The sequence below is a fragment of the Episyrphus balteatus genome, chromosome 4 (genome assembly GCF_945859705.1).
Source record: "Episyrphus balteatus chromosome 4, idEpiBalt1.1, whole genome shotgun sequence".
Classification (NCBI taxonomy): domain Eukaryota; kingdom Metazoa; phylum Arthropoda; class Insecta; order Diptera; family Syrphidae; genus Episyrphus; species Episyrphus balteatus.
In genome coordinates, this window is record NC_079137.1 from 29452035 (window position 1) to 29470812 (window position 18778).

Here is an 18778-nt window from a genome sequence, read left to right on the forward strand (position 1 = left end):
ATATTTTGGGTAATATAGTGTATCATTGACTGAGAGCAATGTAAACTTTAATTACCCTTAAAGTATTGCATAAGGATTTATTGGAAATGTTGCGGTTGATTAACTATTAAGACGCAATACCAAGTATGCTTTCAGAACCAAACAAAGGTGTCTGGTTGTTATGTGTGGCATTTCTAGTTTTGCCCACAAAGTTTAGGTATAGGAAAAATAAAACAATTGATCACAAAAAGAAAAAAGAAAAAACATAAACCAGTTCATTGTTTTATATGAATTGTGTATATTTTTCTAAGTATAATTAAACGATTTCGGAAGCAAAAAGTTAACAAAATTAGCAGAAAATAAATGATGAAGAAATCAAAAACTAACTTTTGACCGAACCACAGCTAGAAGTCATAAAAAAATAATTTTTCAAAAATTCAATTTCTATTTTTACTCGGGTAATGGTATAGATAAGTGGGGAGAAGTGTGGAGGAAAAACAATATTCCGTCTGAACTATCCAAAAAGTTCAGTGTGAAAATTGGACATATATAGGTCGCTTAAAAATTCGACTTTTTTTTACCGAACTTTTTTTGTCGAAAGATTTTTAAAACATTTTTTTGAATTTAAGGCACCTCAAAAAAAAAAAAATTTTACAATTATTTTGCCATTCTGCGGAGATACTTGTCTGATTTTAACAATTATATAAATATAACAGCAAACGCTTGAGATCCTTGCAACATTTGGATAACGAAATCAATTGTGTTATTCTGAATTCAATTTCAATTCAGAAAAAAAAAACTCTGAATGCAATTCAAATACAGATTGCAAAGTCCAGCAAAAATATTACGATTTCTAAAAAAAAGGAAACTACTCCTTTCAGTTCCATACAGATTATTATCTGTATCTTTTCAATTTTTTTTTTTTTTTTTTTTTTATTTTCTATTGTATGAGTCCTTCATACCTAACCAAAAGCTTTATATCAAAATGAAAATCAATTTACGTTGTGCTCAAAGCATTTGAATGTAAGCATGAGTATAAATTATAGATAATATTTGTTTTTATTGTTTACTTTATTGTACCAGGTAGGTACAAGAACCTTGTGTATATCTATATTTACATTACAGGATTGAAAAAATGAAAAATAAAATCAAATTTTATCAAGAAATCTATGGATTTTCTTTTATTATTATTCTAGAACATAAAGCAAAGATGGCTATTTATATAGCAATTGATATTTTTGCAGGTAAAACTCATTTCAAAATAATAGTGAAAAATATAAGCTATGTACATATTTGAAAATCTGAATTAAGCTACTATGTGAAGGATTGCATTCCTTTAATCTTTCCCAGAATATTTCACTAATTAAGATTGAAAGTTTAAAGCTTTAAAGTTATTAAGAGCATAGCATTGTCCCTACATTATTTAACTTAAACATAGTGTGCAACTTGTACGTACAGTGTAACTAATAGTCCTATCTAGAAACGCATTGTCGTTTGGTGTTGCAAAATTGTAAACACGTATATTTAGTTAGAGTTGAGATAATTGAAATAATTAAACGTCAAAATTTTGAAATTAGTAAAATTAAGAATGAATTTAAAACTAAGCCATTTTCAATAAATCCTTCTAATATTTTTTATTTAAAAACCGGTTAAAAATTGGATTTTTGTGAGGGGAGTTTCACATTTTTTTTTTTTCGATTTTTGTGTTTTTTGAAAATTCCTGTCTCCCAAATGTTTCTTTTATTTTATATAATAGATTATAGATTAGATATATTATAGAAGATTATAAAGATCATTAATAAAGAGAGAACATAACTCAGGGATAACTTTACTTCTGGTATATTTAACTTTATTTCTGGTTACAAATTTTCGTTACAAAATATTTTACTATATTATGATCAGAAGTAAAGTTTTCTCTGTTATTTTTTCTCAGTGCAATCTTCTTAAAAAAAAAACTATTCTATTCAAATTAATTAGGTCATTCGTGAACTTTAAAAATGAAATTCCCAAAACTACTTAAAAAAGCAAAGGTCGTCATTATTCTCTTTTAAAAATCTGATCTCACAGACACAGTGAGGGCAAGCTATTCATCAACTTAACCGACCTACGTCCTATTACTGCACAGCAAAAAAAAAGAATAATTTAATAATGAGTCATAATATTTCATTCAAAGATTTTTTTTTCTTCGTTATTCCTTAATCGTCCTTCAAAATAATTTTCAAACATAAAAAAAATGTTAACAAAATTGAACAAAAGTTTCAAAAACTGTATAAGCAACATTGTATACATTCTAGGATTTAAAAAAAAAGGGATATAATAAAGATTAAAGGATCCAGAGCGCTTGTATATTTACATAACTTTATATTAAATTGTTTGCATTGGGAATAGGGGCAGATGCAAAGATGTTTTTTTTTTCGTTCTCTGTCGTTAGTAAACAAGAATATATACGATGAGTAGACAAAGTTTTTCAATTTATGTGAGCACATAAAACAAAGTATTTAATGTTTAATATACATTCATATACTTATTGGTCCTTTAAGCAATTTACAATTTTTGTTGAATTTATCTATTTCTCTTGATAAAACCCATATATACATAAATAATCTGAAAAATGTACAATAATGAAACTTCTTATTTTTGTTCAATTAGTGGAGTGTGAATAAAAAGAATGGCTAGGTTGCAGATTTTTTGATAACAACGACTTGCATTTTTTAATTTTAACTCATTTTTGCAAAACAACACCAACAGACAAACACAAATCAAGTTAACAACTGATTCCCGATAAATAGGCAACGACATTTCCTCACTAAAAAACTTCATATGTATTTTTTTTTTTTTTTTAACTTACATCAATCCAATGTTCACCAGGAAAAACAGCTATTAGCTCAGTATTTGGTTCAAGAGTCCTAAAATATTCCTCATCGTCTATTTCCGTGCCATCCGAATCTAAATGTATCGTTGGCAGGAGATCGACTTTTTCAAACTTTTCCGCTACTTTTGTACGAATCTCTTCGAGTGAGGATGCAACAACCGCTTTCTTAATGTTTCGTGTTATGTCCTTGATCTGCAAATAGAGAGAAAGAGAAAAAAAATTGAAAAATTACTTTAGGAATAGAGATCTTCTTCATCTACTATAGGTATTCTATTATTCAAATATGTCATTTATATTCGCACAAGAGCTATAAGTGGGATTTCAAAATTTATTGAAATCCCATTCGATTCAATTCACACATAGAGCAACAACTATATACTTTTATCATTGGGGACGCGCGCTGAACATCAGCACACCAACACCATATTCACACATCAACTAAAGGAGCAACAGCAACAACAGTTCACTTGACATATCAAGGAGTTGATTGAAAAGAACTCTTCTCGTTTTCATTGCAGACGATACAACAACCATGTCGTGTGTTCGTATTTTATAGTAGAGGAGCCCAAGGACACATCAGGACTCAGATTGCAGTAGCGCACTCGTACATATGCCCCACATTTTGATGCTGCAGAGAAGATTCCTTCTTCGGTTTATACGAAGAGTATGTACAAAACCTCATGGGGCTATTTTGAAAACCGAGAGGGTAATGTTTTGAATGTGGGTGAGTACCTATAGTTTGAATTTCACATTATTTGCTGGATAGGATATGGGGTTTGGAGGATTCTAATCGATTATAATCGATTATAATAATTATGGGCTTTATGAACGAAAGGAGGCTGCTGTAAGTGTATGGTTTAATGATAATAAATTCAATTGATGGCAATTGCCATATATTATACAGGGTGATTTGCATTAGATGTGACAAAAAGAACATGCGTAAGTTAAGTTGAGACATAGAACTTTTTTTCGGAAAGATTAACGTAGGAATTCCTTTCTTTCTAAAAGTTACGATCAAATTAGTCTTAAAATTTATTATTTTATCGGTCAGGCGATTTCGAAGTCAGCCGAATTTGAATGCAAGAAAGAAGAAACAGAAAAGAAATCTTAATTTACTCCCTATTTGGTATTGGCAATTTTAAATGCTTTTAATGTCTCCATAAAGACATAAAGAAAGTCGTAAAGAAAATTTTCAAAGACTTTTCTGACTGGAAAAAATAAAAAAAAAATTCTTAAAAGAGTTGTATTTTCAAAGCTATAGAGCACCGCAATCCGCAAAGCATGTCTATGTTTTTTTTAGTCTTTCCTTCAGTTTTATTCGGTGCTACAGACTGAAATTTTTAGTTTATCAACTTAGATGTAAATTTTGTACGTCTCTAGGCCACAAGTTTTAATGTTTTTTTTTTTCTTTAAATTTTTCGATTTTGTACGTAAGTAATGGACAACTGATTTCCCTCCTAAGAAAATATTCAGCTGTGCATGCAATTACTTTTCCGAAATACCATCCAATATTTAATTTTAAGAACATGCTTTCATTTATAGGTACCTAGAAATCACAATCAATAACGTTATTGTTCATTAGTGCTAAAAAATATTTCATGTTGCTTTATCAAAAAAATATCATTTTTTACTGAATAAAACAGATAGAAAAAAAGTACAAATATTTTGTTTTATAAATTAAACCTCATAACTATTTTCATTACTAAAATCACAATCGAATTTTATCTCTTTTGATACCAAAAATATTATTTATTAGACCTTATTTAATTAATTAATTTATAAAACCGTTTTCTAACCGCATTCAAATTGTTTCCTCAGGCAATTTTCCTTTTAGAAATCCCCACATAATATATAATATATCTGTCTGTACCGTATGTTTTGTATTTAAATTATTCCATTTTATTTCCTGGAAAATTAATTTTACATTCACTATTTTCCATCTTAGTTAATTAAATATGCAAACGATGTGATGGATAGAACGTAGGGTGTTATATGCACTAATTAAAACCACTAACATAAGCAATAACCTGAGCAAAAAACCACAAATTTTCGAACGAAATGAGCAAATCCAATGCAATCTATTAAACACTTGGATGTACAATTGTGTATTGTATTGTACACTCAAAGAAAAATAGGCTATATTCCATTAACATTAACTTACTGTATGTATATTATTTTAAATTAACTCAGCAAGTTGCAGCAGTAATATCAAATTCAATTATATGGAAAAGGTTAACAAAAGGATGTTCACAAACTATTGAGATCATCAAAGTTAGATTCATTAAAACTGCTTATTAGTTATTGAAAAGCATTGATAAATCGCAAATGTTGTCATTTAAAAAAACCTTAATATCACAAAAAATACGAAAATTGTTCTATTTTCTTCTGACTTTTCATAACTCGCCAACCAAATCTCATGCAGGAAATATTAAAGCATTATTCTGTTCAAACGTTATTTGAAGTCATAGTTCAACATTAACATTTTTCTTAACTTCCTGAAGATTATTACCTATTGAATTATAATTAAAAAATGTAAGTTTAACTCAATGAACCATTTTTTTTTTAAGTGTATCTAGATATCATTTCCCAACGGATTTTTATGAGACAAACTGTAAAAATAAAGATGGAAAAAAAAACAAAGTGTAAATATGATTTTAATGGAATATATCCATTAGGGTGGGTCAAAAAAATCGAAAATTTTTTTTTTGATTTGGTACTCCGAAAAATCGATTGCTAGACCCCTCTAGAATATACACACCAAATATGAGCTCTTTATATTAATGGGAAGGTCCTCCGCTTTGCAATTTTCCATTTTTACATCAAGCTTCTACTAAAAAAAAATAATTTTTTTATTTATTGACTTTTTAGCCAATTTCTTTTCATATTCTTGTAGGAAATTGAACGCTCTAAAAAAAAGGCCTTATACACTTTTTTCGTTTATCTAACCGTTGAATAGATATTTGAGGTCCAAAAATCGAGAAAATCTTTAAAAATTCGTTTTTTGTTCTTAATTTTGTAACAAATTGAAAATTTATAATGATCAAACGCGCAAGACATATTCTTGCTGGAAATTAATTGTTCTACAAAAAAGGTCTTATTAACTTTTTTCATTAATCTAACCATTCTAAAGATATTAGAGGTCAAAGTTAAAAAAAAAATATAAAAACATTTTATATTTTAAAAAAATTCTAATTCACTGAAACTTCATTATTTTAAAATTAGCAAGATATATTCTTGTAGAGACTTAAACGTTCTACAAAAAATTCCTTGGAATCAAATTGATTGCTTTAACCGTTTAGAAAATATACGTATCCAAACCAATGCTCACTGATTTCAATAGTTTTCTTATGACCCGTATGCATTGCGATTTGGATACGAATATCTTCTAAACGGTTAAAGCAATCAATTTGATGCTAAGGGATTTTTTGTAGAACGTTTAAGCCCCTACAAGAATACGTCTTGCTAAATTGAAAATAATGAATGTTCAGTGAGCTGGAAAATTTTTAAAAATATAAAATGTTTTTGTTATTTTTTTTTAACTTTGACCTCGAATATCTTTAGAATGGTTAGATCAATGAAAAAAGTTAATAAGACTTTTTTTGTGGAACAATCAATTTCCAGCAAGAATATGTCTTGCGCGTTTGATCATTATAATTTTTCAATTTGTAACAAAATTAAGAACAAAAAACGAATTTTTAAAGATTTTCTCAATTTTTGGACCTCAAATATCTCTTCAACGGTTAGATAAACGAAAAAAGTGTATAAGGCCTTTTTTTTAGAGCGTTCAATTTCCTACAAGAATATGAAAAGAGATTTGCTAAAAAGTCAATTAATAAAAAAATTATTTTTTTTTAGTAGAAGCTTGATGTAAAAATGGAAAATTGCAAAGCGGAGGACCTTCCCATTAATATAAAGAGCTCATATTTGGTGTGTATATTCTAGAGGGGTCTAGCAATCAATTTTTCGGAGTACCAATTCAAAAAAAAGAATTTCGATTTTTTTGACCCACCCTAATATCCATACATTTTTTCTTTCCTTAAGCATTCGGTTACATCGAGTTTTCTATACACTACGTGCAAGTACCTACATACACGTTCTATCAACGAAATTTGTATTCTCAAACTTGTGGATATGTACCTAATTAGGAACATATACATACAGGGTGTCCCGAAATAAGATAAGGAAAATTTAAGGGGCGATTCTTAGTTATATTCTAAGAAAAAAATTGTTCTACAGTAAAGACTTATCTGTAAAGTTGATACCGTTTAGCGATAATTTAAGAAAACCCTTACTTTTGTATTCTTCTTCATTAACATGAGTAAAGGTATAACAAAGTAAGGGTTTTCTAAAATTATCGGTAAATGTTACCAACTTTGCACCTATTATAGCGTTGCTATAAAACAATTTTTTCTTTAAATATATAAAAAATTCACTCCTTTAATTTTCCCTATCTTATTCTGGGACACCCTGTATGTGTAGTTATGTTTTATGTATGTATAAAGTTTTTTTTTGTATAATGTGTGGTTTTGGTTTCACATTGGATTTTCAAATTGCTTCTAATAACAGAACAGGTTGTATAGGTTTTTTTCTCCAAAACATAGCAGCGTTATTTTGTATACTCAAAGCTAGTGGAGACATTTTGTAGACAGCGGACTTTTTCATTCTTGGGCCCGGATTTTCGTTCTAAATTATTATCAACTAAAATTGTTTTCTTTAATAAACTTAAATAAGTAAGGTGACATCTACTTTTGACATAATATTAATTAAAAATTAATTTAAAAGTAATCAAACCACTTTACTAAGATTTCATATATATCCCAGTACCTAGTACAGTTTTCAATCCCTTATTCAAAACTTCCAATTGAGCTTGACATACCTGAGTACAAATTTGAAATTGATTTAATTTGCTTCTGTTATAGGAAAGATTGTAAAGTTCTTCGAATTTTCAAAATCACATTAAATAAGAATAAGAAACCTCCTCGCTTCTAATTAAGAATAAGTTTACTACTGAGTTAAAGTATCGCAAACTGCATATTATTCCCTCGTTTCATACTTTTTTGTTTTGTTCTTTTTTCTTTTCATAGGGATCGCCAACGAAGAAAGTGATTTGCATTTTTCTCTTCAAATATTATGGATTTTTAATACGAATTTTGTTGGTTTTATTGGTATTCCTCCATACCAAAAGTATGTTCTTTCATAATGAGTTGAGTTCTCAGAGATAACACTCCGAGGGGTATTTGAGCATATTGAAAATGTTGCAAAAATACTTTCATGTGAAAATTCATGTTCTTTATTGGACCAATATATCTTGAAAAAATGTTAACTACGTAATTGTATTTTTGAATATTGTGGTAATCCTATTAAATTTGGCAATGTGATTTAATTTCTTATACAAATAAAGAATTAAAAAAGTCTATTTTAATATTTGACGACTAGCTTTTAACTACTAAGAGGCACACACTTGCTCTTGTAATAAAGGTTCCTAAAAATATGAAAGATTTTTATGTAAAATTCATAAAAAACTATTTTCAATCAATTTTATAAGAAATTAAACTTAAGAAACAATATCAAATTTTCTTTTAAAACATCCTTTTAAATGGTTTTAACCTTCTTACCAAGTATGTAATTTTATTAAAAAATTGTTGTTATTTTAATTTTTATCATAAATAAAAACTTTGTAAAAAAACTGGTAGTTTAAAAAAAAAAGAAAATATTTATCGACACATAAAAACAAACTTTTAAAAAAATTCTTTTGTTCGTTTAAAAAAAAAATGGTTTTTCAAAAAAATTATGTATTTATATATTTTTTTTTTTTTCAATCCAAAAAGATTATTATTTAACGCTCTCATAATTTTATATAAAAAGTACTTAATTATACATACTTATTTTCACTTCCCCCCTATCGAATAAGTCTCTGTCTTAGGCTGTAGCTCGACACATTTTGTAAAGAATCCTTTACTTTCCTTAAATTGGCCCGGCCAATTAATGCAGAAATTCTTATCTGATCGAGCAAAAGAAAAATTCAAATGGGAAGTGAAAAAGGGCTATTAGTAGTAACGAAAAAGACAGGTCTTCCCGTCCGCATCCTGGCAAGATTGTCATGTACAATATAAAATATCCGAAGTAAAAACGACCTTGTTCTCCCTAAATGCAACCATATTTTTATTTGGAAATAACTCAAAATTCAAATAACTCAAAAAACATTCCATTTCTTTTTCTAACCATTTGCTTGTGATGTTTATATTGTCATCATTAGAATTGTTTGTATTTTCGCTAAAAGTTTACATGTGAATTTTGTATCCTGTCTGCTATATATCTTGAAAACTTAAGAACAATTTCCAAAGTAGTTCAGAAGTGGAAAGATGTATTATATATGTCTTTATATTTTCTGTGTCGTATTTTATTATGTGTGTGCTGTGCATAGTCTTAAATTTTGAATTAAAAAAATATTTGTTTGCAAAATCATATTTTCAAAGAAATATTAAACTTTTTTAAGAAAACGTGACAAAACTGCAAGTAAGAAGAATCCAGATACAAAATTCAGGATGAGACAACAACATAAATGTAGATACATATGTGTTATGTGTGCATATCTATCTACTTGTTACATAAATTTATATTTTTAATAGGTTTAAGAGCTTCCTCCGTTTTTGAAGTGTCACATGTCTCATGCTCATCCGTTTTTCTCATGAAATTGAATCAGTTAGAGAAATTATATTGTTGAGCAAGTTGTTCATGTTGTTTCTTTTGGAAACATTTAAATTAATTTAACTTTCCTCCAAATAGAATATTGTGGTATGTATAGATTAAGAAAAGAAGATTAAAAATTGAAGATTGATGTTTTTTTTAAATTTATTTTGTCTTGCTTGTTCAATGTGGTTTGATTAGCCGTGAATAGAACAGATTTTAAAAAAGAATTATAATTCCTTTTCTTTAAAGTGCAAACATACATCTGCATAGATATTGTCATGGATTTTACGGTTTGAGGGAAATAAATGTATATAGACTCCGACACTTTGTTAAAGAGTTATTTATTATTATATTTACAAGGGGAGTATTATTTTGCAAGTGCTACATGCAAGTCAAGTTCTCGATGAAAAAGAAATTGGTAGAAAAGAATTTTTTTAAATAATTATGAAAAAGAAATTAGTACGAAAGAATTTTTTTTTTTTTTTTGAAAATAATGAAAAATATTTAAATTGTATCAAAATCAGTATATCAAAGAGAACAAGAATATTAAAACTATTCCTCATATTAAAGTTACTATTCCTAGGAAATTACAACACAAGTACCTACTGGATTTCCAATATTTAGTATTTTATTTATTTTTTTTTAGAATAGATTTGAAATAAATTCAGTTTAAATTTCTTTTCACTTTTTTTTATTTGAAAAGTTCGATATAATTAAATAAATTTTTTCGCAACATCAGTACAATCATTTTTAACAATGATACAGGAATTTGAAAAATAGCTAAGACTAGTTCTAACTTCTTCCCTTTAATGTTGCTTTGTATTCTTATACATTCATATCATTAAAAACTTTGATTTACAGTTAATGATAAAAATAATTATAAAAAAAGGATTATAAACTTTTTTAGCTTGGTCATTTTGGGTCTCATTCTCTTCAGAAATATAAAATACTATAAAAAATAAACCTGGGGTCGAATGGGCAATTATGAAATTTGATAGTTGTTGTTTTACGAGCTGTAGTTCATAGAAAAAATATCAATTTGACTGTCAACTATCAAATATCACCTTAGCCTATCAACCGTCTTCACTTTTCCTACTCTTGCGTATGCGGTTAAACAAAAAGCCAATACAAAAAATAGCACGTATACGCCACAGTGTACGTGCCAATACTATGAATTACAACTTTGCCTTAGCAGAAACACACCCTAATCTAAATTAAATAATCAATTGCACTCACTAAATGAAAAAAATGTATCTTTTTGTCATCAATGTTAATAAAAAAAGAGAAAAACAAAAACCTTTAGTACTGCTTATTTATAAAATATTATAAAATCCAACAAATAAATAATTACAATTCTAACACAAAACAAAATCAATACATACATATAAACAAAATATAAATATAGCCCTTTTTAGTTTTGGTTACTTAGTTACTATAAAAAGTCCTTTTCAGAGATTTTTGGGCTATCGAATACACAATCCGACTTTAGCGCTACACCTCATTCAGTATTTTTTCCCGATGCCATTTCTGTATAATTATTCAATGTTACGACACAATAATTGAAATGAAAGACAGTTATAATTGTTCGTTATCTGTTTTCACTATTAATCTTTGTTATATTTTTAAGTTAAAGTTAAAGCCTAAGAGCCATTTGCTAAACGAAACTTAATTATTTAATCTGTATCATTTCAGTGTGGAAGGTTTTATGATACTTAAACTGACACTGAACATCTTTAGCACATTTAATTTGAAGCAAGTTTTATTTTAATTATTTATATCATAGGATTTTAGATTTTGTGCACAATCGACCTCAGAAAACTTTTCTGTTGCAAAGCAATTATACGTTGGCCTACCCGTTTTAAAAACTACCTCACTTCTTTTTTGTCCCACCCGCTACACAGATTAAAAGACCTTGTCTTTTTTCAAAAATAACTATGTTGGTACCTATATTTTTTCTTTGCTACTGTTGATTATAAGAAATTCTACATTTATAAATGTGCAAGTTATTCTCATTATTCGTGATGAAGTTATTCTCAGTTAAAGGATAATAAAAGACGCTAACATTGAAATCTGTTCTGTTTTTGGTTCAAGAATTTTCTTTTCTTAAAAACAAAAAATAATTTAAAATTTGTTGTTGTTGAAATGAATACTTTCAGGAATTTAAAGCTTTTTTCTAGAGGATTGTACATTCTTTACAATTCAATTTATTTTCTTAACAGAAAGTTCTGCAAATAGTTGGACTTAAAAAACACTAAATGAATGTTCTGCACATTATTCATTATTAACGTCACAAAATGCTTATCCCACAAAATGAAATAAGTATATACCTCACCTAATACCTTTTCTCCAATTCAAATACCATAAGATGGAATTTTATATTTTCTGTTGCAATTCGTATCCTATGCATAGCCTATAGCCTTATAAGAGACTCCTAGTTATGTAGTTTGAAAAGCTTCCAAAATTTATTATCAATGCTATACGCAACGTAATATTCTCATGTGCAAAGAAGCCATCTCCGGCACACTTTCATACATAACATCTCATTATTTCACCTCTTCACATCTTGACTGAGATCTCTGAATATGTGCTGAGAATATTTCGGTGTAATATTTCACATCCATTAAAATTAAAAGTAAGTTTGATGGGTTGACATCAGAAGACGAATTTCTCATGGGTAGAATATTAAAACCTATCCATACTTTTTTAGTTGATATAATTTACGAAGGATGTAAGCGATTAAGTTTCTTCAAGTGGTGGTATGTTTGCGGTATGTCTGTCTCGGGAGGAATCGATTTTTTTGTATGGTTCATATGGTTTAATGAATTTCAAGTTTTATACAAAACTAGATTTAAGGTTTCGAGTTTTAGATATGAAAACGCTAATGATTAATACGAATTTGTGGATAATTTGAAATTTGAAACTAATTTTTACAAAGGACTAGTTTGGTCACAAGTCAATAATAGCTGTGTTTTAACACCGGGGCGGTCCCGGGTGTCACCCATTCAATTGACTCCTTATTCCCAACTCATAACCTACAGTGACGAGCAAAAGTGGTCAAATGTTTTGCCTTTTTTGAGAAAGTTGTTTAAAACTTAGCCCCAATTTATTCACTCTCCATTATATTTAAAGTCGCCACTAAAAATTAAAAATCTGTCAAATCGCATACAAATTTTAAAATTTCCCATTTTAAATGGAGACTTTAAATTAAATGGAGTGTGAATAAACTGGGCCTTAGTGTTCTTTACATGAATTAAATCGTTTTTATTTTATTATTTTTCTATATTATGCCAGCATTTGTTTTCCTGATTAAAATTTTAAAAAATGCTTCATTGTCCAAAAATGGAGAGTATCATATTGTTATTTGGACTTGACCAATTCTGCTCGTTTTGGAAAAAGGCTTTTGTTTCAATATATTGAGTGTACTAGAATTAATTTTTACCACTTTTAACCACTTTTAACAATGCCGCGAGATAGGATCTATCAATCTGTGAATAAATAATTTTAAAATTCGGTCGTATTTCAGCTTAATGGAAAGCTCAAAGCTCATCGCTTTTAGACTTGGGTTTTTTTACTGCGCTTACAATTTCTTCAAAAATTTCAACAGATTTTTAGCCAGATTATGTCAGGGTCTTATGCTGACTACAAAACTGTCTAAAATTTTTTATTTCTGAAGCAATATTTGACAATTTTAAAGGTTTTGGTGGGGTCTTCATCTAGTTGAAAAACTATATCAGACAGCACGGAGTCTTCTTTTGCCAAAAAAAACTTGGTAAATTGTTTCGTTTTATATGAGGATAGGTTCGCTTGTTCATTATTTTTTCAAAATTAGCTAGCAATCCACAAGATAACACCGGAAAATATTCTTGAGTCCATAATAATTTATGTCCGTTCTATAAACTTGATACTGCTGAAATGTTTTTTCCAGTTTTGGATAGTATCTAGATTTGCATTCTATTTCTTCTGAGTTCTCGTCAATCCAATCTACTTTTCCCATTGGTTATTGATTCTTTTTTGTGGTTATAGTTAAATTTTTAGTAAAAGTTTTAGTAAAAATTCATCTAACCTAACGATTTTTGACTTAAAAAAAAGGTTTGGTGATGTTCTGTTTGAGTTTTTGGGGGGAGTTCCCGACCTTTGATAAAATTTGAAGATATGATGAGGAGGAGAATCTATCTTGATATAAAACGGTACAATTTAACAAGTTTTTTTTTGGCAAAAGAAGACTCCGTGTCGTGTGATATAATTTTTCAACTACATGAAGACCCCACCAAAACCTTTAAAATTGTCAAATATTTCTTCGGAAATCAGAAATTTAAGACAGTTGCGTAGTCAGCATAAGGCCCTGACCCAATTTGGCTGAAAATCTGTTGAAAATTTTGAAGACATTGTAAGGGCAGTAAAAGAACGCAAGCCTAATTGTGATGAGCTTTGAGCTTTCCATTAAGCTGAAATACGACCGAATTTTTAAATTATTTCTTCACAGATTGATAGATCCTTTCTCGCGGCATTGTTAAAAGTGGTTAAAAATAATTCTAGTACACTCAATATATTGAAACAAAAGCCTTTTTTCAAAACGAGCAAAATTGGTCAAGTCGAAATATTAATATGATACTCTCCATTTTTGGACAATGAAGCATTTTTTTAAATTTTATTCAGGATAATTAATGGTGGCATAATATAGAAAAATAATAAAATAAAAACGCTTTAATTAATGTAAAGAACACTAAGTTTTAAACAACTTTTTCAAAAAAGGCCAAACATTTGACCACTTTTGCTCGTCACTGTAGGTCATAACCTTCCTTAACTTTAGAGTAACTTTCGTGGCTTTGGTATTCAAGGGCCTTAATTAACGTTTTCGTAACAAAATTATTTCTTCAATTTTTCAAATAAATTATTTAAGGAAGTTATAACTTCAGTTAAAAAATGGATTATACAAATATAGAAACTGTATCTAATGAAATTTGTTTATTAACGAAGCTGATGGCCCTCATGTGCGTGACAGTCGCTGTTTTTTTTTTTTGCAAAGCTATCCGCAGCTCACTTCTAAAATATTTTGATAAAGTTTTGTAGGAGGGGGTAAAGTTGAAATAATTAGAATTTAATATAACAGACCTCTTAGATTTTAACAAAATTTTAACCTTTAAAAAATAAATTCATAACACTGAAGAAACCCTGAAGCCAAAGTAAACAAAAAGCCAAATGCAATTAAGCAAAAAAAAAAAGCTCATTGCACTTGTTATGGAAATGCGAAACAAAAAAAAACATAACAAAAGAAAGCATAACGTGTAGTTACAGTGGGGCGATATGGCGAAGTGATTGAAATACGAAGGTAAAAGAAAAACCAAATAAAGGAGTGAGATCAAATAAAAAATAATTGTGTTAAAAACAAAATAGCAGAAAACGAAGTAAAAAAATATGAAACAATATCCACATAATAGTATTCTATTCAATGATACTTTTTTGGAGTTTTTGGTTTAAATTTCATTTTCGTACTTGAATCCTTTCATCACTGATACTGGTCTAGCAATGCTCCTACCTCTCAGTCAGCAACGTACTCTAGAACGGATTCAGTTAGGAATTTGTTAAAAAGTCACTCTTATGTCTTAGAACATGCATAGCGAGAATATATCCACCATTATTTAGGATGGTTTTGTTTGAATTTCCTAAACAAAACGTATTGTGAAGTTTTTTTTACCTTTTTTAGGATGCTGACCAGTGTTTTAGTGCGAAATAAGTCATGACCTGTATTCGTTCAAATATTCGTTCAGTAGCCTCAAGGATTTCTTTAACTTCTTTTTGACTTAAGAAAAAATTTCAAGCCATTTAGACCATTAAATTGTCAGGTGCCGAAGAATACAAAATGTTCTTTTAGAAATCAATGGATAACACACTGGTCAGCAAAATTTAACTTTTTCTGCCACAAGAACCAAAGTATACTTTTCTAGTAGTTTTTGGTATGCTTAATTCGAATTTGAAGTCAGAAAAATTTGATTGGCCTCCGTTTTTGAAATATTACTGTTATAAAATGATTTTGGCTGTTTTCGAGGTTCTGTTTTTATGTGGGGTAATTCATTGAAAACAAATTTGTAACGGTGATTATAAGAACAGATATTCTTCTTTCAAAAACTATTTAAATTTTCCCTATATATCTTTTATTGCTCGAGATATCTTAAATTTCAGTTAATGAGCCAAAGAGAAACTAAACTTTATCTATAGTTTAAGTCACTGGTCACAGAATTTTTGCCAATTCTTTTCGGAAGGTTTTTGGGTTGCTGAACTCGAATCCGCAGTCAGAAAAATTCTATTAGCCTCCGTTCTTGAAATATAACCGTTTTAAAAAAAAACCTTTTTTCTGCATTTTATAACGGTAATATTTAAAAAACGAAGGCTAATAAAATTTTTCTGACTGCGGATTCGAATTTAGCAACCAAAAAACCTTCAGAAAAGTATATTTTGGTTCTTGTGACAAAAAAAGTTTATTTTGGTTGGCCAGTGCTGTTTCTGAGTCAAAGACCGCAACTTAAATTTTAAATATCTCGGGCAGCAAAAGAGATATCGGAAAAATTTAAACATTTTTTGAAAGAATAAGACCAGTTTTTATAGGCACCGTTACAAATTTATTCATAATGAATTACCCCACACAAAAACATAACCTCGAAAACAGCCAAAATGACATTTTCTAACGGTAATATTTCAAAAACGGAGGCCAATCTGACTTCAGATTCGAGTTCAGCACATTCAAAACTAATAGAAAAGTATATTTTGGTTCTTGTGGCAAAAACCTTGTTGACCAGTGAAATCGAAACAAAAATAGCAATAGGTACTCATAACCACAGAAACACATTGAAAAACTTACCATATTCGTAAAAAATAAAAAAAAAACAAACATGAAAATAAAAATACAAAAATAATATAAAATACAAAAATAAATTAAAAACAAAAATAAAATTTTAAATTAAGAAAAACACTGGATACGCAAATATTTTGAAAACCTTTATTTAACGACCTTCTGTTTACCCAAAACATAAATAGCCAGGCAGTTAAATGTCAATATATACAAAAAAAGCAAAAAACTTTCCCTTACATCGTCTATTCATAGAGCCAGTAAAAAGCAATCCATCACTCCTCTGTCACAAAGGTCATGTTCTCGCATACAAAGGTTATATTACAAGAAACTCTTCAAGCTCATCACACTTGACATTCTCAACAAAATGGCACAGCATCCGCTTGCTTCATAAATAGTAGACAAAACTTTAGAGACAACGACACCAAAAAAATCTGTAACACCAACAAACGATTTAGCTCGCGCAAGGATATGTTTAGTTTATGTTATTTGCTCACACTGTGTGAGTATTTATAACCGAAAAATAAAAAAAAAAAAACTTACTCAAAAGGCCAAGGTCGTTTCATTTATACGTATCTGGCTATATTTATGTTTGTATTTTTTTCGACCCAAGAGTACTTTATATCTTAAATAGAAAGACGTAGACGTTAGATAGGCAAAATATTTTTCTTCCATCCGCGAAACCTAGCCATTATCCTTCTTTTTAAATATGAATTAAATCAAATAAAAAAAAAGACTCTCAGGAAAGGCGAAATATGTGTACTTTTTTGTAGCTATAACACAGACACTCTGGTAAATGGGAATACTGCCATTTCTTCTTTTTTTTTTTAGAAATCATCCTAGCATACTTTACTCGTGGGTTGAATAAGGATCAAAAATTGAAAGGCATATTTTAGCTATGACAAATGAATTCAATAAAAACTGGCTTATATAATAATTTGCTTCCTATAACTGATTTAATTTTTTATTCTGACTTTTGGAAAAATAGTTTTGAGTATATCAAAGAGTTTCTGAGAGAAGAAGCATTTAAAATTTTTGCAAACTTATTTGACATGGAGTGTAGGTATAATAAAATTATTATACAGAACCTAAGTAGGAAAATTGTCTATTTTACGATGCTAAATAAAGAACAGCAAAGCATCAAATTTAGTTTGCAAATCAAATCAACGGAATAAAAAAATGCCCATGAATAATAATTAGGTTAAGGCATTTTCATCTCAAAAGTCAAACGACGGCGACGTTGACGCACGCACCAATCGAGTCAATGTCAAGTTGTGAAGTTTTCTACGGAACACCCATAGGACACACACATGAGAATGACAACATGATTGCGGAGTGTTGGCGGTATTTGGCAGCACTTTAATTCACTTCAATAACTCACTTTCACATTTTGCAATGTTGTGTCGCTGTCAGTCAGGGTTGTTAAAGAAAATTAAATGAAAAAATGAAACGATGTTAAAGCTGATATAAGCGTAAATCAATCTTGATTGGGGGTAGAGTTGGTATAAAGGTAGGATATTGATATCACCACCTGAAATATTTGGCAGCAATCCAATGTGCTTCATCCTTCTGAGTATATCTATATATATAAACAACTGACTATACAGAAATGCATTTAACGAGTTTACACAGGAGATTGATGTGTTATGGAGCATTTGGATTGACAACATTGCTATAAAATGCACTTGAAAAATTAAAAAATCCACTATGGACAAAACAAATGAACCCAAGAGGGAAAAAAGTCCAAGGTCAATTTGAATCGAAAATGCATGCACTCGTATGTATACAGATGACGTTTCTAGTTTCCAATTCAAAAATCAGAAGGCAAACATGGGTATCTATTTATTTTTGTGTTTGTTTAAAAAAAAAGTATCATGGTATGTTTGCATTTACGTTGAAAAGTGATTTTTGTTATCAGATCTTGAACGAGTATTTATTTTAAGAATCTTTTTATAGTGGTGAAAGTTCATGTTTAAAGTTTAAAATTTCATAAATTTCAAGAGATTATTAAAACTTTGCATTTTTATTTTGATCCACTGGACAAGCAACACTGATTTCTGGTATATTTAACTATAGAATGAAAATGAATTAAATATACTAGAAGATCGTTGTTTTCTCTTCGTGAAGAGTTTTTTATGGAGCTTTTCAAAAACGACTTACGGGATTTTAGTAAAAATATTCACAAGTCAAGTTGGAGGTCCTGGGCTCCATTCTTTAAATCGTTGACTTCTTTCAAAGAAAGGTACCTACTGCCTCTTGTGAAGAATTGGCAATGAAGCGTATCGTTAACATGAAGAAGTGCATTCGAAGTGCCGTCCTGAATAGATAAAAAATTGAAGTTAGTCCTCCACCATTCTTGAAAAACTTACTCCACGCACACCAGGAATTGTTAG

At 29.1% G+C, this 18778-nt stretch overlaps 1 protein-coding gene across 2 annotated transcripts in view; it reads right to left on the bottom strand.

Annotated features, from left to right (window-relative positions):
• The window catches only part of LOC129917847 (DNA fragmentation factor subunit alpha-like), a 46391-nt gene that overhangs the window by 10551 nt on the left and 17062 nt on the right, over window positions 1-18778 (bottom strand). For both annotated transcript variants that reach the window (XM_055998031.1, XM_055998032.1), the window contains exon 2: window positions 2828-3043. In XM_055998031.1, coding sequence (XP_055854006.1) covers window positions 2828-3043 — 216 coding nt within the window. The remainder of the gene's footprint in view (window positions 1-2827; window positions 3044-18778) is intronic.